Genomic DNA, 25204 nt, shown 5'->3' with positions numbered 1-25204 from the left:
AACTTCAAAATAACCTTTTCTGTGATGTCTTCCCTGGCTTTATAGGAAATGAATACTATATGTTTTTTAATGTTCTCAAAGTACTTTAACATACTACTATTAGGACACCCCACAACCATTTGACTGAGAAGTCTGTCTCTCTGTCTTCTAGGCTATAAGTTCTTCCAGGGTATGGACTATGTTTTTTTCTTCTCTGTATCCCCACTGTATATCAAAAAATAGGATGCAGTAAATATTTGCTGAATAATGACATGAACAAAAACACTGTGTTCGTGATGTATTGTGCTTTGCTGATACTCTATATTCAGAGTCTCATTTTATACATGTTGTACTACTGTTTTCCAGTTTGTATGTTTCTGAGACAGAGTCTTGCTCTGTCGCTCAGGCTGGAGTGTGGTGGCGTGATCTTGGCTCACTGCTACCTCCGCCTCCTGGGTTCAAGCGATTCTCCTGACTCAGCCTTCCGAGCGGCTGGGACTACAGGCACGTGCCAGGATGTCCGCTAATTTTTTGTATTTTTAGTAGAGATGGGGTTTCCGCATGTTGGCCAGGCTGGTTTCGAATTCCTGACCTCAAGTGATCTACCCGCCTCAGCCTCCCAAAGTCCTGGGATTACAGGCATGAGCCACCGCACTCAGCCTGTTTGTTTTAAAAATATGTACGTGAGCTCTGCTGCTTCTTATACACAATGAAATAACCCAAAAGACATTTTCAATTCATAGATGTCAATATTGTTAATACATACAATTTGTCTTCAGATATTTAAAAAATGATTGGGTGATAAAGAGACAACAAACTATAGGATAAGGAATCTGTTACTCTATCACCTCTCAATTTCTCTGGGTCTCTTCAACTATGAAATGAAGGTACTGGGCCTGATGGTCTCTTTGTAAATTCCCTATAATATCAGATTCAGGGGATACACGGTATAAAAAGTTTACAAAAGATAAAAAATAATGAGATAAAAATTGTTTCCATAATAAACAATTTTCACCTTTTCAAAAATACCTAATAGCACTTCTGAAATTTGAGAGTTTGCAATCTACCAGGACATTCATGAATTCTGACATTCTCCATGGCTGGGGATTCTCACTTTATTTATACGCCTTAAAATTTTACCATTTCCTTTCTGCTGAAATGCTAAAATCCAGGACAACGTACTAAGAAAATCTAAGTAACTGCCATGATTATCCTTTGGGCAAATGATTAAAGAGACAGACACACAGATCAATGTATCTTGTGGACCACCTTCTTCAACTTATCTTCCCAATAGGAATCAGAAGATGAATAGGATGAAGAGTATGTAGAGGGGACAGAAAACTAAGATGAAAGGCAAGAGAACTTACAATAAACAAATGGCACATTCTAAAGCACACTACATCCATAGCAGTAAAATATCTCATAGCAGTAAAACATCTCAAGCTGTAAAAATGCTTTGGGGAAAATAAGTGCTGATTTTAAATTTACTTGTAGGGTTTCGAAGTTTAGCAGAACGTGCCAAGGCAAGATCAAAGTGAGCCTGGTCTGCATTCTCACACAAATTGATGATTCGACACAGGCAATCCGCAGCAAATACTCGAGTGGCCCAGCGAGGGGCCACAAAAGGCTTTGATTTATCTTCTTCACCTAACGTGGTAAACATGGTATCATCATCCATCTCATCCTTCTTTTCAGATTCTTCATCTTTTCCACTACTTAAGAGAGTTGCAGTACTCATATCTATAACAAGAATAAGGAATATTATAACAACCTTACATAAGCAAAAATGATCCTTTAAAAAGTTATTAATATTAAAAATTTTTTAATTTTAAAAAAAGACTAAATTCTTACTTTCTGGAAAACAGTAAAACTAGCAAACTTTTTTTTTCAACAATCAAAAGCCAAGGAAAGGATAACATAAATTACTTTTATGTAAACTACATTTACATATTTCAATAGTTTTACATAGTATGTGTTACTCTAGAGTAACTCGGGATTTTTATGTATGAAAATTTAGTTTGAAGTTCCAAAAAATTTTGAAATACATTTTCCCAACAATATAAAAAAGCTCATTTGTTTATAACATAATTTAACCTTCAACATTTTGACAGGGATTTGTAGATCAAAAGTTATTACTTTTAAATATAAGCTCAGATTTACATGTATGTATCTTTATACATGTATCTATATGCATATATCAGAAGTAAAACAATTTCCATTATTTTAAGAACACATATTAAATACTTACCACTAGAAGCTGCCAGGACATCTTTACAAAGCATTAGCCAATGAGAAAGTTTTTCTACTGCCAGCGAAGAAAGCATATGTCCCAAAGTGTCATGAATATCAGAACACAATTTTCGATCTGTCTCCCGGTCTAGCATTCCAAAAAGTAGTCCCTCAAGACCAGTTTCTGTTATATTAACACCTTGGTGCCGGCAATGGATATCACTTCGAGAACTAACCCCAGGTGCAAAAGGATTGACATCTGAAAGGTAATTTTTACAAATGAATTTGTATGGGATTTTTGTTGTATGCTATAGGTAACAATTATGATAAAGATCAAGTCTTACATATAAATTCACAACAGCCACAAAACCAGCTAGCTACATACAATTTAACTACGGCCTCTAGTTTACGTATCTTTGGGATCATAATTTAATCTGGCAATTACAGTAAAACCTTGAACTGTAAAACTGATTATTCTGAGATATTGTAAACAAATCTCAGGGAACACTCAATAAATATTTGATTCTAATAAGACAAAGTGTGGGAAAGAGATATACAGCTAAATATATTTAACAAACTAAAAAACTGTTTTATTTGTTAGAAGAATAAATTGAAACTTACTCAGTCTTATAGTTCAGATTTTAAAAATTTTATAAAGTCAGAACACAAACTCTAAGTGGACTGTATCCTAACAGTTCATTTAAAAATTGGGAAAACTCAAGGCCGGGCGCAGTGGCTCACACCTGTAATCCCAGCACTTTAGAAGGCGGAGGTGGGTGGATCACCTGAGGTCAGGAGTTCGAGACCAGTCTGGCCAACATGGTGAAACCCCATCTCTACTAAAAATACAAAAATTAGCTGGGTGTGGTGGCGGGTGTCTGTAATCCCAGCTACTCGGGAGGCTGAGGCAGGAGAATCTCTTGAACCTAGGAGGCGGAGGTTGCAGTGAGACGAGATTGTGTCATTGCACTCCAGCCTGGAAACTCCGTCGGGTGCGGTGGCTCAAACCTGTAATCCCAGCACTTTGGGGGGCTGAGGCAGGTGGATCACAAGGTCAGGAGTTCAAGACCAGCCTGGTCAAGATGGTGAAATCCTGCCTCTACTAAAAATACAAAAATTAGCCGGGTGCAGTGGCAGGTGCCTGTAATCCGAGCCACTCGGGAGGCTGAGGCAGGAGAATCACTTGAACCTAGGAGGTGGAGGTTGCAGTGAGCTGAGATCGTGCCACTGCACTCCGGCCTGGGTGACAGTGTGAGACTCCGTTTCATAAATAAATAAATATAAAAATAAAAAATAAATAAAAATTGGGAAAACCCAAAGACTAACAACAACCAAAAAGTAATGTTGTCATGAAATATTAGTTAAATTTCTTGCTTCATCGGAAAATCTTTTCATTCTTGTAAACAGCAGTAGTATATAACTGGTGGCTTTAAGAATGAGTATTACTATGCCCTCTGAAGTCTAGAGCCCTCTGAACCCTGAAGGGAGTAAGATAGAGGAATGGAGCTGAAAGGTTAACTATTTTTGTTTTGTCACCCCAAATACAGAATAAAGTGAGGTTTGAAGAAAATAGCCATAGTGAGTGAAATTCTAAAACAATAGAAAAAGTTAAATGAAAAGGTTCCAAGAAAAGAGAACATCAGAAAGAGATTAGGCACAGAGACTCTTCTTTCACTTAGCAGTGCATAGTGAATATTTTCCCATTTCAGTAATTATACTTCTACAGTATGAATGTTAATGGCTACACAGCAAACCAATACATTAGGATAAAATTAATTGATTAATCACTGAGGACAAATTCCTTAAAAGAAAATTAATTGATTAGAGGACAAATTCCTTAAAAGGGAATTTCTAGGTCAAAGGGTAAGCACATTTTGAAAACTTCAAGGACACAGTGCCAAAAAACCCTCCAGGAAATGTGCGTGACTTTTTACATTTCTATCTGTAGTACAAGAAATATCTATTCCTACTTTTCCCAACACTGGTTATAAACATTATTTTTAATCTTGATTAGTTTTATAGAAGAAAAATGCTATCTTATGAGTATAATAACATGCAATTGATAAATCACTGGAGGTTAAAGACACTTGTTATTTTTTCTTTATAAAACGTGCTCTAGTAGTTTTTACAAGATGCAAAGACAAATTAACATTGCAGCCCTAAGACTATCTTAGTAAGACTTAATTACAAGGTTAGCCCTTAGCTAGCATCTGGGAATTGGGTTTCTAGAGGTTTCCCATTAATTCCCTGATAAAAGTGGCTCGCTGTACCTAAATTGTGGCTTCTGCTGAACATCTGCTTTCCTTCTGAGAGTCTGAACTTTTGGTATGTGCCAGGCAGGCCATGCCTATGGGATCAGCCCCCAGTAAAAACATTGGGCATTAAGTCTTTAATAAGCTTCTCTGGGAGAATACATTACACGCATGTTGTCACAACGCATTGCTGGGCTGCAATCTGTACGACTCCATGGGGACAGGGCGCTGGGGAGCTTGTGCCTGGTTTCCTCTAACTTCATCCTACACACCTTTTCTTCCTTTTGTCATAATAAACACAGCCAGGAAAATGCCTATACAATGAGTCCACCCAGGAAATCATCAAACCTGGGGGTGATCTTGGGGACTCCAAACATACTCATTTGTAAAAGCTTTAAACACTTTTATAAATAAGTACATTAGTAAATAAAATTAGTTAATAAAAAATATATTTTGCAAATATTTTTCCCTATCTTAGCTGTCTTTCTTTTCTTTTCTTTCTTTTTTTTTTTTTTGTAAGAGACAGGATCTCACTATGCTGCCCAAGTTGGATTTGAACTCCTGGGCTCAAGTGATTTGTCTCAGTCTTCCAAGTAGTCTCAATTTTGTTTATGGCAACTGATATGTAGAAGTTCTGAAAATTTATATGTATTCAGAAGAGGTCTGTAACTACTTTTGGTGATGTCTTCTCTCCTAAAAGCAATAATGTCTACTGTTAGATTTTTATCATAAAGTTATTTATTTATTTATTTTTTTAGATGAAGTCTCGCTCTGCCACCAAGGCTGGAGTGCAGTGGTGATCTTGGCTCACTGCAAGCTCCACCTCTCGGGTTCATGCCATTCTCCTGCTTCAGCCTCCCGAGTAGCTGGGACTACAGGCACCCGCCACCACACTCGGCTTATTTTTCTGTATTTTTAGTAGAGACAGAGTTTCACCATGTTAGCCAGGATAGTCTTGATATCCTGACTTCGTGATCCGCCCGCCTCGGCCTCCCAAAGTGTTGAGATTACAGGTGTGAGCCACCACGCCCAGCCTAATAAACTTCTTTAATATTCTACAATACTGTATGGTTGTTAATAAAGTTCTTATGCTATGCTAAAAATTGAAGTTATTCTTGTATCTTGCTTCTTTGTATCCAAGCGGATTCTAGGCATTAGAAAACTTTTATAAGTAAAAAATTTCCCTCATAATCGGGGAAATACCTCTGTCAATTAAACTCTTAAAAAGTTTCCAAACCACCTACACCCAGATATTAGAAGACCAGCTAGGAATTTAAGCTATACCTAAAACCGTCCAAAAAGCAGAAAGAACTAAAGGAAGCAAAAATCAACCTTTTGCTACCAAACATCTACTGATATTTCATAGCTTTATTGGCTACTTTGGTCTTACCTTCTTAGAGGAAAAATTACATCACAAAAGGCTAACTACCATCCAGAACTGGAAACCTTCAAGTGCCCCTAAAACATCCTCAGGAAATGGCAGAAATATTCTGATACTAAATATTATTCAGTTTAAGCTACAAATAATTTTTTTCTAAATCCAGTCGTTCACACCCTACTTTTTACTTATTTATTTACTTACTTTCTTTAGGAGACATGGTCTTACTCTACCACCCAGACGGGGGCGCAGTGGTGTGATCACAGCTCGTCGTAACCTTGAACCCTTGGGCTCAAGTGATCCTCCCCACTCAGCCTCCGGAGTAGCTAGGACTACAGGTACACGACACTATGCCCGACTTGCAAAAATTTTTAAAAAGCAAAAATGCAAAATTACCAAGAAAACCACATTGGAATTTTTAAAGTGGTAATGGTTTTATTTCAAAGAATAAGACATCTGGCCACATTTCAACACAAAAATGTTATTTGATAAATAATACTTATTTGAAATGTAAAAGTATTTAAACAAAAAAGAATATTGACCAATAATATAACTTACTGGCACTACTGCTCTCTTTGTCCCCTGCATTTTTTGCCAGGCTCATGGCATATTCACAAACTTCAGCTGCTTCTCTTTGTGCCAGTTGCCGAAGACATGCCACAGCTGCTCGTCGAAGTAACAAATGGGAACTACATAAGTGAACCTGTAAACCATAACAATGTTAGGCAATTTCTCTTTAAAAAGCTGTAATTCTTTAATCTTTCTTGTCTAATGAATGTATATGTATGTATATACATACACATATATATACATACACACACACACACACACATATATATATATTTTTTTTTTGAGACAGATTTTCACTCTTGTTGCCCAGGCTGGAGTGCAGTGGCAAGATCTCAGCTCACTGCAACCTCTGCCTTCCGGTTTCAAGCAATTCTCCTGCCTCAGCCTCCCGAGTAGCTGGGATTACAGGCACCTGTCACCACACCTGGCTAATTTTTGCATTTTTGGTAGAGATGGGGTTTCACCATGTTGGCCAGGCTGGTCTCAAACTCCTGGTCTCGTGATCCACCCACCTCGGCCTCCCAAAGTGCTGGGATTACAGGCATGAGCCACCGTGCCCGGCCCTAATGAATATATATTAACATCTTACTTCTAAAGATGCTCTTAATTTCACAACCTCAGTTGTTTAAAATATAGTCAAATGATGGCCTTCTGACAAAATACTACTACTAATAAAATACACGAAAAATATGTTAGTTGCCAAAATAACTGTCCCAAGATCTGTGCTCTAAAGCTCATACAATATACTTAGATGAAAAATCCAGAAGGACTTTCTGCACATCTTATTTTACACATAGTCCTACTCAATCTTGTCATCTAAATGTTTTAAGTATATAAAGATCAGATGTAGTGAATGAAAAGTTAGGGGGCAGAGCACACCATAACATTTGAAAGCAAAGGAGGTTATTTAGTAAAGTGAAAAAACCAAATCAAGCAAACATAATCACCCGAAAAAATTGCAAAATGGGGCCTTTTGCTACAGACTTTTTTTTCATCTGCAAGGTCCCCGAATATAGTACACTCTAAAACATAAAAGTATAAGATGCAGCATGGCATAAAAGTTAAGAATTCAGGCACAGCTGCCAAACTGGGTTTGAATCCTGGCTCTGTCACTTATTCCTGTGACACCTTACACAAGTTACTTAGCCCCTCTGTGCCTTGATTTGCCCACATGTACGGTGGGAATATTAACTCTTCACAGGAATACGGTGTAAATAAGTAAAATGCTTACAATGCTGGCTACCACATGGTAACTGCTCAGTAAATGTAAGCTATTATAATTGTTACTATAAATCTGACTCATGAAAAAAATATTAAATTATGTTCCATGTGCTGCTTTTTAAGCAAGGAAGTAATCTTTTAGAAAGAATCCCAGACACAAATGATGGGGATGGAGAACAGGTGTATGGAATACACCACCTTTCACAATGCCAGATAGTATATTTTTAGGCTATTAATACAGCATTTGGAACTCAAGATATACTTGCATAAAATCACAGCCCATGAAATTTATACCAAGCATTAATAAAAATAAACTATAACTGAAGAGAAAAAAAATCTGACAGATTTTTATCAACAAAATAGTTTGGTTATTTGTCTTTTTGTTTTGTTTTTCGTTTTTTTTTGAGACAGAGTCTCGCTCTGTCGCCCAGGCTGGAGTGCAGTGGTGCGATCTCGACTCACTGCAAGCTCCACCTCCCGGGTTTACGCCATTCTCCTGCCTCAGCCTCCTGAGTAGCTGGGACTACAGGTGCCCGCCACCTTGTCCGGCTAGTTTTTTTGTATTTTTTTTAGTAGAGACGGGGTTTCACCGTGTTAACCAGGATGGTCTCGATCTCCTGACCCTGTGATCCGCCCATCTCGGCCTCCCAAAGTGCTGGGATTACAGGTTTGAGCTTGTTTTGTTTTTAAGACAGGGTATCACTCTGTCACGCAGGCTGGTGTGCAGTGGCACAATCACAGCTTACTACAGCCTCAACCTCTCGGGCTCAAGCAATCCTCTCGCCTCAGTTTTTGATTTTTTTGTAGAGACAAGGTCTCACTATATTATAGCCCAGACTGGTGTCAAACTCCTGTGCTCAAGTGATCTGCCTGCCTTGGGCTCCCAAAGCACTGGGATTTTATTTACTCTTCTTCCCGAAAATAAACACATTTTGGAAATTTCAAATACTCCATAATTAATTAGAAAGCTCAAGTATGGTCATATCAAATGGGAAGAACAAGTCATTTAGTCTCTTGAAGTTTCTGCCTTTTTATTCTTACAGTAGGGACAACATCCAACCCACCCATCTTACACAACTGCTGTAAGAATCCAGTGATAAAACATATATGGAAAACATCATAAAATTTCAATTTAGTAACAATTACAGAGAATTGTAGCTCAGAAAATACATTCAACAAATGTTGACTGGCAAAGCCTAAGTGAAAGAAATAAAACACTTTACAAAGTGTTTTCAAAACTCCACTGCAGTCATTCTCAGGTGTACTTTTCTCTTTCATTTTAACATCTGTGATATTAGAGTTGTAAAGTACAATCAATGGTATCTTTCAGTCCCTGTATTTATTGAAAAGATAATCCTATCCACACTGTAGTGGTAACATGTGCCAAAGTTGTAAGTTATATGACTGTGTATGTGTGAATTCAATTCTGGACACTCCATTGTGTTCCGGTTTGTCTACTTGTGTATACTTGCAATACTACCCTGTCTTTCCCACTGGAGCTTATGGTAAATCTTGATAGTAAGTATAGTAAATCTTCCAACTTCATTGATCTTTATAAGCACTTTGCATTTCCCTATTAAATTTAGAACCAGCTTGTCAATTTTTCCAAAAACACCACTCTTTTACTCCATTTAGCTTCTGTGAACAATACAACCTCTACTTCTTCTTTAATCTCTCTTAACTGCTTCTACATATTCCTTGCTGACTCCTTTTCTCTTTTCTAAATTTTTTAAGTCGGGTTCCTCAATCAGGACTCTCTCCTTGGTGATCTCATCTCCTCCTATGTCTCTGTTTTCCATATAAATGCTTATGCCTCTCAAATTTACCTCTTTAACCAGACCTCTCTTTTCTGAGCTCCAGGCCCATATAACTAACTATCCACGTGTCTAAAACTGAATTAAGATATCCACTCTTCCCAATCCTCCTCCTCCAATGTTGCCAATCTCAGGAAATTACATTACTATACTCAAGTCAAAAACCTAGGCCATATCCTTCTAACCCTCTTCCCCAACTATGCCCCACTGAGAGCCAATTAATGAACAAATCTTTCATCCTAAATATTACCCAAATCCACTGATTTCTCCTCATTCCCTTACTACTTAGAGCAAATCACTATTAACTTCTTCTGAGAATACAATTCTTACCCTGTAGAGTCCAGTCTCTATCATGCAGGAAGAACAAAATGTAAAAAGTGCAAATCTGATTATGTCACTCCCCTGCAGAGAACACCTTCTAATGGTTTCCCACTGCTTGTAGAATCAAGTCCAAAGGTTTTATGTATGTAGAAAGTCTGTGTGGTATGTCACCTGGTTAGTTGTCCAGCCTCATCATTTCCTCTAGACCCCACGTCTCCCTCTTCTCTCTCAGCCTTAACCACACTAACTAATTGGCTCTTTAAATGTATGACAGTCCTTCCCAGTTTAGGGCCTTGCACATATTTTTCTTCCTGTCTAAAAGTAAATGCTGTTTACTTCAGTATCATGCCCTTTGCAAACCAACTCCTATTTATTCTGCAGATCACACCTTAAATATCTTTTTTTTTTTTTTTGAGATAAGAGTTTCGTTCTTCTTGCCCAGGTTGGAGTGCAATGGTGTGATCTCAGCTCACTATAACCTCCGCCTCCTGGGTTCAAGTGATCCTCCTGCTTCAGCCTCCCAAGTAGCTGAGATTATAGGCGCCTGCCACCACCCCTGGCTAATTTCTGTATTTTTAGTAGAGACGGGGTTTGACCATGTTGCCCAGGCTGGTCTCGAACTCCTGACCTCAGGTGATCCACCCACCTTGGCCTCCCAAAGTGCTGGGATTACAGGCGTGAGCCACCGTGCCTGGCCTTAAATACCATTTTTTAATGAAAATCTTTTCGGAATGTCAGGATTATGATAGGCGTCCTGCTATATGCTCTCTTATGCTTTCCTCCAGGCTTTTACAGCACTTATTTGTAAATAATATTTTTCCACATTCCTTTGTAAACTATAAACTTTACTACGACAGAGGCTTGATCTTGTCTCATCCACAAATGTTATCTCCAGTATGTTGCGTGTTTCCTGACATATAACAGCCTATCAGTAAGTATTTGATGAATGAATAAATTAACAATTATTATGATAGCAACAGATACTCAGAAGTATCAATCAAGTTTTAGGAAATAAAATTCTGAGTGGGAAAAACTAAAAATGTGATCAATTCTTTTTTTTTGAGACTGAGTCTTGCACTGTCACCCAGGCTGGAGTGCAGTGGTGCGATCTCGGTTCACTGCACCCTCCGCCTCCTGGATTCAACCGATTCTCCTGCCTCAGCCTCCCGAGTAGCTGGGACTACAGGCGCGTGCCACCATGCCCGGCTAATTTTTGTATTTTTAGTGTAGATGGGGTTTCACCATATTAGCCAGGCTAGTCTCGAACTCCTGACCTCGTGATCTGCCTGCCTCAGCCCCCCAAAGTGCTGGGATTACAGGCGTGAGCCACTGCACCCAGCCCAAATGTGATATATTCTTAGCGAGAAAATAAACAGTTCATCAAGCTATTTCTGAATTTATGAAGTCATAAAATGACAACTGAAGCTCAAAAAAACAAAGATCTAGTATTTGATATCATAAGAGGGTGACTATAATTTTAATTGTACAGTTTAAAATAACTATGGATTATTTGTAACACAAATAAATCATAAATGCTTGAGGTGAGGAATACCACATTCACTCTGATGTGATTATTATACACTGCAGGCTTGTATCAAAATACCTCAAGTATCCCATAAATATATATACCTACTATGTACCCATAGAAATATTTTAAATGTAAAATAAAATACAACTTAAAAATCAATGAATGAAATAGCTCTATACTTACACAAAGGCTAGGAACAAGACTAGATAGATTGACATGTCGTGGTGCAAACATGTGAAGCTGCTGAAGGCAAGATATGGCAGCTGCCTGAACAAGAGAATCTGAATGGTCCTGTGTTATTGCACAACCCACCAAACAAGAGGAACGAATTGTAGAAATTGTTGCTCCATTTCCTAGTGCAAATTGAAAGAAAATATAAAATACAATTATTTTATTAGTACCACCAAAAATATTCCTAGTAAACAATTATCTTCTCAATAACCATTCCACCCAATTATTATTCAGTTTTTTTTGGTTGCTGTTGTTTTTGAGACAGAGTCTCGTTCTGTCGCCCAGGCTGGAGTGCAGTGGCGTGATTTCGGCTTATTGCAACCTCCGCCTCCCAGGTTCAAGCAATTCTCCTGCCTCAGCCTCTGGAGTAGCTGGGTTTACAAGCACGTGCCACCACACCCAGCTGATTTTTATACTTTTAGTACAGATGGGATTTCACCATGTTGGCCAGGCTGGTCTTGAACTTCTGACCTGAAATGATCCACCCGCCTCGGCCTCCCAAAGTGCTGGGATTACAGGCATGAGCCATTGTACCTGGCCTATATGCATATCTTTATAGGTAAACAAGAAAATCATAAAAATCACATAAGAGCTACATTCTAGTTTATATGCATTGCCTTATCATTATCACTTTAGAAAATACTTGATAACACCTATGCTTAATAAAAGGCACATATTTATCCTCTTCATGTCCCTGTGATATTCACAGGAAGAACTATCCTCACTTTCCCAAGGAGGACAATGGGTCTTAGAAAGAGGCTTACTTAAATCACCTATTTTTCCCTGTAATACCAGCATTTTGGGAGGCCAAGGCAGCAAATTACCTGAGGTCAGGAGTTCGAGACCGGCCTGGCCAACATAGTGAAACCCCCGTCTCCACTGAAAATACAAAAGTTAGCTGACGCAGGAGAATTGCTTGAACCCAGGAGGCGGAGCTCACAGTGAGCCGAGATCATGCCACTGCACTCCAGCCTGGGAGACAGGGCGAGACTCTGTCTCCCTGAAAAGAAAAACAAAACAAAAAAAATCACATATTTTTCAATTTCTAGCATTTTCTATAAGTCTTTTTCTTTTTCCTCTCTTTTTAAAAATACCTGTCAAAATGGAGGCAACATAGCATAGGGATTAAGAATGCAGGCAACAGGCTAGGTGGGGAGGCTCGTGCCTGTAATCCCAGCACTTTGCAAGGCTGAGATGGGAGTGGGAGGATTGCTTGATGCCAGGAGTTTGAGAACAGCCTGGACAACATAGCGAGACCCCATCTCTTAAAACAAAACAAAGGAAAAAAAAAAAAAAAGGCCGGGCATGGTGGCTCAGGCCTGTAATCCCAACACTTTGGGAGGCCGAGGCAGGTAGATCATAAGGCCAGGAGTTCGAGACCAGCCTGGCCAACATGGTGAAACCCCATCTCTACTAAAAATACAAGAAATTAGCTGGGTGTAGTGGCAGGCACCTGTAATCCCAGCTATTTGGGAGGCTGAGGCAGGAGAACCGCTTGAACTCAGGAAGTGGAGGTTGCAGTGAGCTGAGACCATACCACTGCACTTCAGCCTGGGCAACAGATTTAAAAAAAAAAAAAAAAAAAAAGAATGCAAGCGTCGCAAATTGATTGATCTGGGCTTCACTTCTTACTCCAACCACTCACTAGTTTCCAAAACCTTGTAAAAGTTCTTAACCTCTCGGCTGGGCGCGGTGGCTCACGCTTGTAATCCCAGCACTTTGGGAGGCCAAGGCGGGCGGATCACAAGGTCAGGAGACCAAGACCATCCTGGCTAACATGGTGAAACCTGGTCTCTACTAAAAATACAAAAAATTAGCCAGGCATGGTGGCAGGAGCCTGTAGTCCCAGCTACTCGGGAGGGAGGCTAAGGCAGGAGAATGGCATAAACCCGGGAGGCGGAGCTTGAATGAGTCAAGATTGCGCCACTGCACTCCAGCCTGGGCTACAGAGTGAGACTCCATCTCAAAAAAAAACCCCACAACAAAAGTTCTTAACCTCTATCAGCTTCAATATTTCATCTATAAAATAGAGATAATATCAGTCTCTGGGTTGTTAACAGAATTAAATAATGTATGTTAAAAGCTCAACCCTCTGAAAACATACATAATAAATGACAAAGGAGAAAAAGGAAAACTCTGAAAGGGGTTTATGTGTTCACGATATCTTTACAATAACTTGCTGACTTGGGAGTTTAACCATTAGTAGAATTAGTTCAGTGGAAGTAAGTGGTACAAACATAGGCTTTAGGATGATAAATGTGCCACGCATAAGTTGACTAACTCTAGGCAAGTTACTTATCTTCTCCCAGTTTACTTCCTCATAGAAAATTAGCTAATATCTTTTTCCTCTAACATAAAGAAAACAAAATTTTGATAATATTTACCTTACGAGAGTGGTTTTTCAAGCTATGTTCCTAATCCTTAGAGTTCAAAAAAAGTGAAGCAAAAGTCCATGAAGACAAGTGGATAGCACTCTCGGCCAAAGGAACTCCATTTTTAACCTTGTTTTCATGGGACTCCAAGTAAAATTTCATTTAAAATGTTTTCTCTGCTCAAAACTTCAACAAACATTATCATGTCATAGGTTTCTCATAGGGATTAAACAAAATGCCACATGTCAAAAGCTGAGCGCCAGGCTTTCAGTAAATCCAAGTATTCAGTACATAGTAATTGTTATCACAAAATTTCTTCAAGCAATGTGATGGTGATAGTCAGGAAATTTAAAGACAGTGATTATCTGTCTAGGTTCCTTAATTTCAGATGATTTACTTACCTTGTAGTTCAGGGCCAACAGTAGTTATTATAGCACCTAAGCATCGACCCAAACACTGATGAACTTCCGTATGTGAAGGCGGAACTGTCAACAGCAAGGTAAGAACTAGAGATAATGTTGGTTCCACATAGCCACGATACATCGGACCGCTAGAATCCACTATCAAAGCAAGTGAATGAAGCGACCAAGTCTAGAATAAAATATAATTTCATTTTAGTTGTAAGGAAGAATTCGAATGTACTGAATTAAGTATACTGAATTGTGACATGGGTATACTCTTAATATTCTGAGGCATATCAATGTGAACTAGCAAATGAAGATTGTAGGATATTTTCACACACACTCTCCATCTTCACTGTAGTTATATTTACTTATGTATAATAACGTCTAAAAAGAAACAACAAAAACAAAATATTCAAAGGGTCCACATGAAGATTCAGCCAATGACCCAGGACCTAGGTTGGAGTATTACAGGAAGAGAGAGAAGGAAAGTTATTTGAAAAAATAACTTGATCAATCTAACAAATCTAAGGAAATTCAAAAAAAAAGAGGAAACAAGTACACAGAATAATAAACAATAAAAAGAAAATATGTTTGAAGGAATGTACGTGAATGGGTGAAATTCTCAGAATAAGACAGACTTTAAGACTAGGCTGATAAACAAAATCTTGCTATGCACTATTACAAAAACAAACCCTAATACATTTGTCCTAACAACTTACCACAGTCATTTTTATTTTACAGAGCAAATAATTTTCCAAAAATTTTCTAAACTTTTGTAATAAAAAAATCAATAATATTATACCTGGACTTCAGGGGATGTCCCATCTTGTGCTAGAGCCAATAAAATGCTGACACTGGTCTTCAGATGTTGTCCTGAGCCTATTCCACCAACATAACGATGCAAACAACCAAGAGCCAATGAATGACCAGTCCTAGATACAACATCTCGAGCCGATTTCAACCTGAAAAAAAGATTATGCTTCAAGAACTGATTTTGCTGTTTCCCTATAAAAACAACAACCTTATAAGTCACACAGAAACAGGGAATTATTGGGGAAATAAGAAAAGATTACAATCAATTACTTCTTTCTCTCTCTATTCCCTAACAGGAGTTAGAACTTCAATTTACAGTAACTGCGGCTGGGTGTGATGGCTCATGCCTGTAATCCCAGCACTTTGACAGGCTGAGGCCGGCGGATCACTTGAGCCCAGGAGTTGGAGACCAGTCGGGCTAACATGGCAAAATCCCATTTCTAAAAAAAAATTAAAAACTTAATCAGGCATGGCAGTGCATGCCTGTAGGCCCAGCTAGTAGGGAGGCTGAAGTGAGAGGACTGCTTGAGGCTGAGAGGTTGAAGCTGCAGTGAGCTGTGATCACGCCACTGCACTCCAGCCTGGGTGACAGAGCAGGACCCTGTCTCAATAATAATAATAATAATAATAACAATTGGTTAAAAACATACATTTGACTGAATAAAGTCTATTTTAATTTTAGAGAAAATCTGACAACTCATTTTTAATATTAATTATTCCTTGAAAAGCCAAGACTTATTTGAAACATTTTTATATTTTTAAAAAATAAAATAATAACTTTTATGTTTGGTTTTAAAAATAGTAAAAAGGTATTTGTATTCACAGTATTACATAAAATATTTTACACTTAAGAAATACCCTATAATTATGATTTGAACCTCTTTAAAAAAGGTCAAATCTTTTTTCTTTGTGAAATATATTTTAAATGAATTCAAATACATAAAAGGAGATGAACATTACCTTAAAAAACAAGCTTTGAGACTCTCATACAATATGCACCAACTTCAGGTATACAATTACATTTTAAATGTATATAAAAATACACAATTTAATGAGTTTTGATATAAGTATACAGTATGTAACCACGGCATAATCATTAGAACAGGGATGTCCAAGATGAGTATGAGGGGTCTTCAAAAAGTTCATGGAAACTACGCATTAATGCAAGAACTATACATGGATTTCAGTATCTTGGGGTACTAAAATAAACTTGTACTAGCTTGTTGTAACACATTTGAACAGGATCTAGTTTTAGGCACTAAGAAGGATAAGACATCAGTTTGAAAAGTGCCCCTATCAGAGCAACATAAATTCTGCTAAAGCTGAAGTAATAACAAACATCAAATTTATGGTGAAGCTTGGGTGGAAGAATGGTGAAATCACCGATGCTTCATGAAAGTTTGTGGGGACAATGCTCTCAAAGATATCAGCAAATGAAAATGAATAGCTCGTTTTAAGAAGAGATGAGGCAGGCTGGGCACAGTGACTCACACCTGTACTCCCAGCACTCTGGGAGGCCAAGGCGGGTGGATCACTCGAGGCCAGGAGTTCATGACCAGCCTGGCCAACGTGGTGATACCCTGTCTCTACTAAAAATACAAAAATCAGCTGAGTATGGTGGCACGTGCCTGTAATCTCAGCTACTTCAGAGGCTGAGGCAGGAGAATCACTTGAACCACGGAAGCAGAGGTTGTAGTCAGTCGTGATCACGTCACTGCACTCCAGCCTGAGTAAGACTCTGTCTCAAGAAGAAGAAAAAAAAAAAAAAAGAAGAGAAGGGATGAGATAATGTTGAAGATGAAGCCCAACAGCTGAAGACCACACCCATCAATTTAAGAGAAAATAATGCATAATGCATCTTATCTGTGCCCTAACTGAAGAGTACTGATGATTAACAGCAGAAATAACAGTCAACAACATACATATCTCAACTGGTTCACATAACATAATTCTGACTGAAAAGTTAGAGTTGAGCAAACTTTCCACTTGATGTGTGTCAAAACTGTTCTACCCAAATCAGCTGCAGATAAGGCAGAGTTTTCAATGGTAATTTTAAACAAGTGAGATCAAGATCCTGAAGCATTGCTTTAAAGAACTGTAACAGGAGATGGAACATGGCTATAACAGTAAGAACCTGACACAAAGCACAATCAAATCAATAGACACCAAGAGGTAAAAGTGGTTCGGTCAAAGCAAAAGTGGACTAGTTAAGAGCAAAGGTCATGGCAACAGTTTTTTGGAATGCTTAATACATTTTGCTGCTTGATTTTCTAGAGGGCCAAAGAACAATAGCATCTGCTCATTATAAAAGTGTTTTGAGAAAGTTAGCCAAAGCTTTAGTGGAAAAATGACTGGGAAAGCTTCACTAGAGAGTTCTTCTCCAAGGGCAATTCTGCAAGAGTTTCAGTGGAAAGTCATTAGACAACCACTTTACGGTCCTGATTTGGCTTCTTACGACTTTTTGTTTGTTTCCTAATCTTAAAAAAAATATTCAAAACGTGCTCATTTTTCTTCAGCTAATAATGCAAAAAAGACTTCATTGACATGGTTAAATTCCCAGGATTCTCAGTTATTTAGGGATGAACTAAATGGCTGGTATCATCACTTACAAAAGTGTCTTGAACCTGATGGAGCTTATGTCAAGAAAAAAGTTTATCTTTTTTACTTGTACCTTTTCATTCTATTATTCCAAGAACTTTTTGAAGTCCCTAATAGAAGCTACATATGTAATTCAAAATATTCCAGTCGCCACACTCCAGAAAACAAAAAGGAAACAGGTGAAATTACTATTTTTTTTAATAGAATTGAAGGTTTTAGTGTTCAGGCTGGTCTCAAACGCCTGGCCTCAAGTGATCCTCCTGTCTTGAAATCAATCTCAATAAATTTTATTTAACTCAATATATCCAAAATATTAAAACATCAAGATGTAATCAATATACCAAATCATTGAGATATTTTACATTCTTTTTTTGAACTAAGTCTTCAAAATCCAGTATTACACACTCATAGCGTGTATCAATTTGGGCAAAATGCATTTCAATTGCTCAATAGTCGTATGTGGGTAGTGGCTGCCATACTGACAACACAAGATATAGGACATTTTCATCACCACAAAAAGTTGCCTTAGGTCCCTTTGTTGTCATATTTCTTCCCCCAACATCTTGGCAACCATTGATCTGTCTTCTATCACTATAGTTTTACTTTTTATACAGTTTCATACAAATGAAATCAGACAGTACCTAGTCGTTGGGGTCTGGATTCTTTCACATAGAATAATGCTTTTAAGATTCATCCAATTTATTGTATAAGTAGTCTGCTCTTTTTATATAGCTGAGCAATATTCCATTTATGAATACATCACTATTTATCTATTCAACCATCAATAATTGTGGATACTTCCCAGTTTCTGGCTCTCGTAAATAAAGCTACTATGAAAGTTTGAGTACAAGTGTTTGCACGCACGTTTTCATTTCTCTTAGGTAAATACCTAGAAGTAGAATGGCTAGGCGAAACAGAAGTGTATATTTACCTTTATAAGAAACCATCAAATGATCTTCCAAAGTGTCATTCTGCATTTCTACTGGCAATGTCTGAGAGTTCCTGACCTACCCTTTGCTGAGATTTCAATTATATGCATGTTACACAGCTTGATATTGGTCCCAGAAGTCACTGAGACTCTGTTCATTTTTTAATTCCAGTCTTTTTTCTCTCTATGCCACATTTTTTGATAGTTACTATGTCTTCAACATCACTGGAATGATTCTTTTCTCAATTTCTGTGAATTTCAGTCTTAATTCTAAGCTGGTGTAAGATGTCAATACACAAATACAGCTGACTGACCTGTTGTTTCCTACATCATTGTCTAACCCTCTGTAAATCCTATCCGGTGTATTTTTTCATTTCACACACACATTTTACACTTCTAGAAGTTTCCTTTGGGCTGTTTTTACAAATTCTTTTTCTCATATCATGCTTAGGTTTTCCTGTACTTCCTTGAAAATGTAAAGCATATTTATAATAGCTCTTTTAATATTCTTTTTTGCTAATTTCATCATTTTTTTTTTTTCATTTCTGGGCCTGTTTCTACTGATTGATGTTTTCTCCAAGTAAGAGGTCTTATCTTTCTGCTTCTTTATGTGTCTGGTAATTTTTGATTGGATACAGGATATTGTGAATTTTACAATGCTGAGTTGCTCCATTTATTGTATTCCTTTAAATATTGCTGAGTTTTGTTCTGGGATATAGTTAAGCTACTACTAAAAATCAGTTTCATTTTTTCAAAGTTTGCTTTTAAGCTTTTTTAGGGTGGGTCAGGGACATTGCTCCCATTACTAAAGCAATATCGTTCTGAGGGCTTCACCTCAGGAGGTCTTTCTATTCTGAATAGTGGGAACACGAAATATTCTCAGCCCTGTGAGTTCTGAACATTGTTTCACCTATTCCCTTTTGATGGTTTTTTCCCTGGTCTTGGGTAGTTTCCTTGTATTCTTGCACATACCAGTATTCAGCCAAAGACTTTAGATGACCCTTCTGTTCACAGCTCTCTCCTTGTGCAGCTCTCTCCTCTCTGTTATTCCACCTTACACGTTCTAGCTACCTTGCCTCTCCAAATTGCAAATGCTCTCCCCTCAAGTTTGGGTTTCCTATTTCTGTACTTAAGCCTGGAAACTTTCTTCAAGCAGTAATCTGGAGCAATGTTAGTGTTCCCTTTGTTTCTTTCCCATCCCTAGGAATCACTGTCCTATGCTGGCTGTTGTCCAATGTCTCAAAACTGTTGTTTTATTTATTTGTTTTTCTAGCAGTTTAAGACACAAGGGTAAATATAGTCCCTGTTACTCCAGCATTAATGGCAGTGAAAGTCCTGTATATTCTTTTAATGTGTATCTGAAAGAATAGATTTCATCATTTTGTTCATATTTAACTAGTAATGTAGAGATTTGAAATGAAGCTAACATGTAAACCTCATTTTAAACAATGGAAAGGATCAAATAAAAGGAGCTATGAAGGAATACTTTTTTAAGCCATAAAATACTATGACTCATAATCACGCACCAGTACAGTCAACTACTATTAGAAAACAGAACAAAATACTACTAAGAATAAAGCACCTAAATTAACAAAGCAGCCTAAAAAGCAATTTTGGTTGTATTTTCAAAACTTTATTAAAACTCTCAATAAGCTATCCACAACCAGACTTCTGACAACCTCATAAAAGTCGAGATGGGCCAGGCGCAGTGGCTCATGCCTGTAATGAGGCGAAGGTGGGTGGATCATTTGAAGTCAGGAGTTCGAGACCAGCCTGGCCAACATGGTGAAACTCCATCTCTACTAAAAATACAAAAATTAGCTGGGCGTGGTGGCGGTCGCCTATAATCCCAGCTACTCGGGAAGCTGAGGCACAAGAATCACTTGAACCCAGGAGGTGGAGGGTTGCAGTGAGCTGAGATTGCGTCATTGCACTCCAGCCTACGCGATAGAGTATGACTCAGTATCAAAAAAAAAAAAAAAATCGAGAGATGAATAATCATCCCCAAGACTCCAGTTGGCTAGTTTGCCGATTGTAAACAACAGAAAATTCTAAGTGCTGTCACAGAACAGATGTTAAGAAATGTGGCAGGCTGGGTGCAGTGGCTCATGGTTGTAATCCCAGCACTTTGGGAGGCCGAGGTGGGTGGATCACCTAAGGTCAGGAGTTTGAGACTAGCCTGGTCAACATGGTGAAATGCTGTCTCTACTAAAAATACAAAAATTAGCCGGGCATGGTGGCGTGTACCTGTAATCCCAGCTACATGGGAGGCTAAGGAAGGAGAATGACTTGAACCTAGGAGGTGAAGGTTGTAGTGAGCCAAGATCGCACCTATGACAAAACCAGACTCCATTTCAAAAAAAAAAAAATGAAGCTGGGTGTGGTATGTCCCTCCTGAAATCCCAACTACTCAAGAGGCTGAGGTGAGAGGGCTGCTTTAGCCAAGGAGTTTGAGACCAACCTGGGCAACACAGCAGGGTCCCATCTCAAAAAAAAAAAAAAAAAGAAAAAAGAAATGTAGCAATGAACGAAGTAAACTAGGTCTATCCATAACAGTATTTCTAACATATTATATCTATCCTTGGGTAAGTAATCTTTACCTCTTGAAGCCTCCATTTCTTTATCTAAGTGAAATTATTATTATTACTAAAGAGCAGTTGTTTTGAGGAATAAAGAAGTTAAGAATAAATGCAATCTGTGAATTCTAAAACATTATACAGATTAGAAAGTTATCTTTGTATTATTATTTCTCAAAAAGTAACAGTTTAGTGAACTACAAAGTAGAATCAATGTTCACAGTGATAATCATCTATTCACAGTAAATAATCTGAGATATAAGAATATACATTTCTCAGAGGTCTCAAAGTGACTTTCAATTGAATGGAAATAAATTTAATCATCAAAGATTTTTATTTTTATCCCAACTGGGTCTTAAGCAATTGAAAGGTACTCCCTATTGACTTCCTTAGGATGGTTTACAGAATGATTCCTGTTTTAATTTCTGTGAATTTCTGTGTTCATGCTAAGTTAGCATAATATTTCAATGTGCAAATATCGATGACGGACCTGTAGCGATAGGAGATTTTAGCGTTTCACAGTCAGATATTATATCAGCAAGAGATGATGTTGATGAAAACAGTCTAATATAATGAGGCTGTGAAAGACAAGTTTTTCCAAAATACAGCCAGATTCTGCCAAATCTAAGACACCATAGTTTAAAAAAATGTACTATTACTTTACATAGCAGTATAAAAGAATTAAAATGCTACCAAATATTACAACATTTCATACAGAATTTAAGAAAAATTCCAGTTTTAAATAAAATTGAAAAAATGGGTAACAAAATCTTCATAATAATTATTTTAGATCATAATTAAGGACTTGAAAAAGATAATGAAAGCAAGCACTGATAATACTTGTAAACCACTAAATTGGGCAGGTATAAATAAATGAAATGCCCTTGTGTTTCAAAGTACAAAATAAATACAGTATCCTACAGACACTGAGGACACATACTTTTTTTTTTTTTTTTTCCTGAGACAGAGTCTTGCTCTGTTACCCAGGCTGGAGAGTAATGGCATGATCTTGGCTCACTGCAATCCCCACCTCATAGACTCAAGCGATCCTCCCATCTCAGCCTCCCAAGTAGATGGGACTACAGGTACAGGCAACCATGCCCAGCTAATTTCTGTATGTTTTGTAGAGACAGGGTTTCGCCATGTTGCCCAGGCTGATCCAGAATTCTTGGGCTCAAGTGATCCACCCACCTCAGTCTCCCAAAGTGCTGGGATTACAGGCAGAAGACAAAGCGCCAGGCCAAGGACATATAAACTAAAACTCCTTGTAATTAAAAAAAAGATACCCTTCAAGAGCTTTCTAAAGAAACATACTCCTAATTCATCTGTTATGAACAGAGCACAAAACATTACATGGATAACTAAGATTGTTTCTAGCTTTTAATAAATCTTTTAATAAAAAGCTATTTCATAATCAATGGAAAATATTTGGAAAGAGGCAAACTAATCTATTGCTAGAAAATAGCAGCAATCATTCTGCAGAAGATTAAGTGTCTGGTTATATTTTAACTGTCTTCTGCCTGCTCATATTATCCTTAGTGCATTAGGGCATTATCGAATAACCAATCAAATTGCCATTCACAAGTCAAGACAAGGAAAGCTATTTACAGATATGCAATAATTCAGCAAATACATATTCTTCAGAACTACTACTTCATAGCCACTGCTTCATACTCTTTCTCTTTTATTAATGATCATGATGTAGTTTGGTATATTTAATACTCAATATATACATGATAGCTAAGAATGATATAATTTACATAACACAGTGTCAATTCTCGACAATCCTTGATTTTTAATTTCTCTACTTATGTACTTGATTAACAACTCGACAGTCACTAATAACTCATCATCTTAATGATACTTATTTGGGTCTCTGAGATCACTCTTTATAATTAACATGTAAGTAAATCCTTAAAACCTGATGCTTAACTATTCTGTTTCAGTCATAATTTAAGAGGAAAACTTGGTAGCAGTTAGAAAAAGAATGGCTTATCCCAAAAAGTGGATAATTAACAGAAAGAATAAAGAGGGACAAGGAAAGGCAGGGAGAAGAGACAATGACTTCAGAGCACCTCTTCAGTGAATACACATAACTGAGAGAAGTCCTTATTAACATTTTTCTTGATTCCATTAAGTAACATTCAAGAGCCGGATTAGAAGGCCTCTCCACGCAGAAAGTATCTAACATACTACAACTTTCCCAGATTCTAGAGTTGAATCAACTGCTAAGTTAAAAATTGAGATCATTACAAAAAACCCCACAAAATATTATCACATGCTATATACCACGCGGAAAACATATACTCCAGTTAATTATTATTTAAAAGACATCTTTTCCTACATATGAAACTTGTTAGTAAAGAAATCCACTTACTTGTCAAAGCTATATTGGGCCATTCTAGCAATAAAAGTTGCTTCTCCAACCACCTGAGCCATTCTTCCAAGAGCTTCCCCCGCCGCACAACGTAAGATGGGGTTTGGGTTGTCCAGGGCACCCATAACCAGTGTTAGAGCAGATTTACGAACTTCCTCAGGTCCTAAAGTACTTTTGTTTTCAGCTAAGCCCTACATTTAAAAAAAAAAAAAGCAATTCATAATCCATGATTTTTTTTTTTTTTAAAGCAAGGTCTTGCTCCCTTGCCAGGCTGGAGTGCAGTGGCATAATCACTGCTCACTACAGCCTCGACCTTCTGAGCTTAAGCAATCCTCTCATCTCAGCTTCCTGAGTAGCTGGGACTGTAGGTGCGTGCCTGCTAAAAATTAGCCTGCTGGACTAATTTTTAAAAAATTTTTGTAGAGACAGGGTCTTACTATGTTGCCCAGGTTGGCCTCAAACTACTGAGCTCAAGCAATCCTCCTGCCTGAGCCTCCTAACGTGCTGGGATTACAGGCACACTTGGCCTCGCAATTCATATTAAAGGAGAAACACATGCTGCAATCTTTCTAAAATATACACACATCTTCATAAGTTATTGTCTTCAGTCAATTTTCACATGTATATACTAACGCCTAGAATCTGTAACTGTTAGATTCATGGTAATTACTTTCCTAAATACCATTTCAGAACATGATCTATAAAACACTCCCTAATTGTAAGGAGTGCCTCTATTCAAAGACTAGTACTTAAAAGTTGCTTACATATATTAAGGACGCTGTATGACTAAATCAACCATTATTTAACTGAAATTTATCACTCTAAAGAAACATTCTCCTATTTCACCTGTTATGAAATAGAGCACAAAGCATTAAATGGATTGGTTCTATCTTTTAAGACATCTTTAACAAAAAAGCGATTTCAGAATCAACGGCAAATATTTAGAAAAAGGAAAACTCTTGATGAGTATGAAACTTTGAATAGTTTATATAAAAATTTCACAGAAGACAATTATATGACTTAAACAGCGTAATCAACACATATCTAAAAACAAAATGAGGCCGGGCGCAGTTGCTCACACCTGTAATCCCAGCACTTTGGGAGGCCAAGGTGGGGAGATCATGAGGTCAGAAGATTGAGACCATCCTGGCCAACATGGTGAAACCCCGTCTCTTCTAAAAATACAAAAAAAATTAGCTGGGTGTGGCTGCATGTGCCTGTAATCCCAGCTACTCAGGAGACTGAGGCAGGAGAATTGCCTGAACCCGGGAGGCGGAGATGAGACTGCAGTGAGCCGACATCACACCACTGCACTCCAGCCTGGCGACAGAGCGAGACTCCGTCTCCAAAAAAATAAAACAAAACAAAACAAAACAAAACAAATAAAATAAATTTTAAAAAAAATGAAATAAAATAAAATAAAATAAAAAACAAATGAGGTGGCCAGGTGCAGTGGCTCACGCCTGTAATCCCAGCATTTTGAGAGGCCGAGGGGGGCAGATCATGAGGTCAGGAGATTGAGACCATCCTGGCCAAAATGATGAAACCCCGTCTCTACTAAAAATACAAAAATCAGTTGGGCATGATGGTGCGTGCCTGTAATCCCAGCTACT

General features: G+C 37.8%; 1 protein-coding gene across 1 annotated transcript in view; it reads right to left on the bottom strand.

Annotated features, from left to right (window-relative positions):
* Nucleotides 1–25204, bottom strand: part of HEATR5B (HEAT repeat containing 5B) — a 105230-nt gene that overhangs the window by 46725 nt on the left and 33301 nt on the right. Inside the window, exons 18-24 of the mRNA XM_011967636.1 lie at nucleotides 23592–23782; nucleotides 15102–15261; nucleotides 14297–14486; nucleotides 11476–11645; nucleotides 6397–6541; nucleotides 2228–2467; nucleotides 1468–1719 (exon numbers count right to left, since the gene is read on the bottom strand). Coding sequence (XP_011823026.1) covers nucleotides 1468–1719; nucleotides 2228–2467; nucleotides 6397–6541; nucleotides 11476–11645; nucleotides 14297–14486; nucleotides 15102–15261; nucleotides 23592–23782 — 1348 coding nt within the window. The remainder of the gene's footprint in view (nucleotides 1–1467; nucleotides 1720–2227; nucleotides 2468–6396; nucleotides 6542–11475; nucleotides 11646–14296; nucleotides 14487–15101; nucleotides 15262–23591; nucleotides 23783–25204) is intronic.

This window comes from Mandrillus leucophaeus, unplaced genomic scaffold (assembly GCF_000951045.1).
Source record: "Mandrillus leucophaeus isolate KB7577 unplaced genomic scaffold, Mleu.le_1.0 Scaffold805, whole genome shotgun sequence".
Lineage (NCBI taxonomy): Eukaryota > Metazoa > Chordata > Mammalia > Primates > Cercopithecidae > Mandrillus > Mandrillus leucophaeus.
The sequence above is the reverse complement of the archived record's forward strand: the minus strand, read 5'-3'. Positions and strand labels throughout refer to the sequence as shown.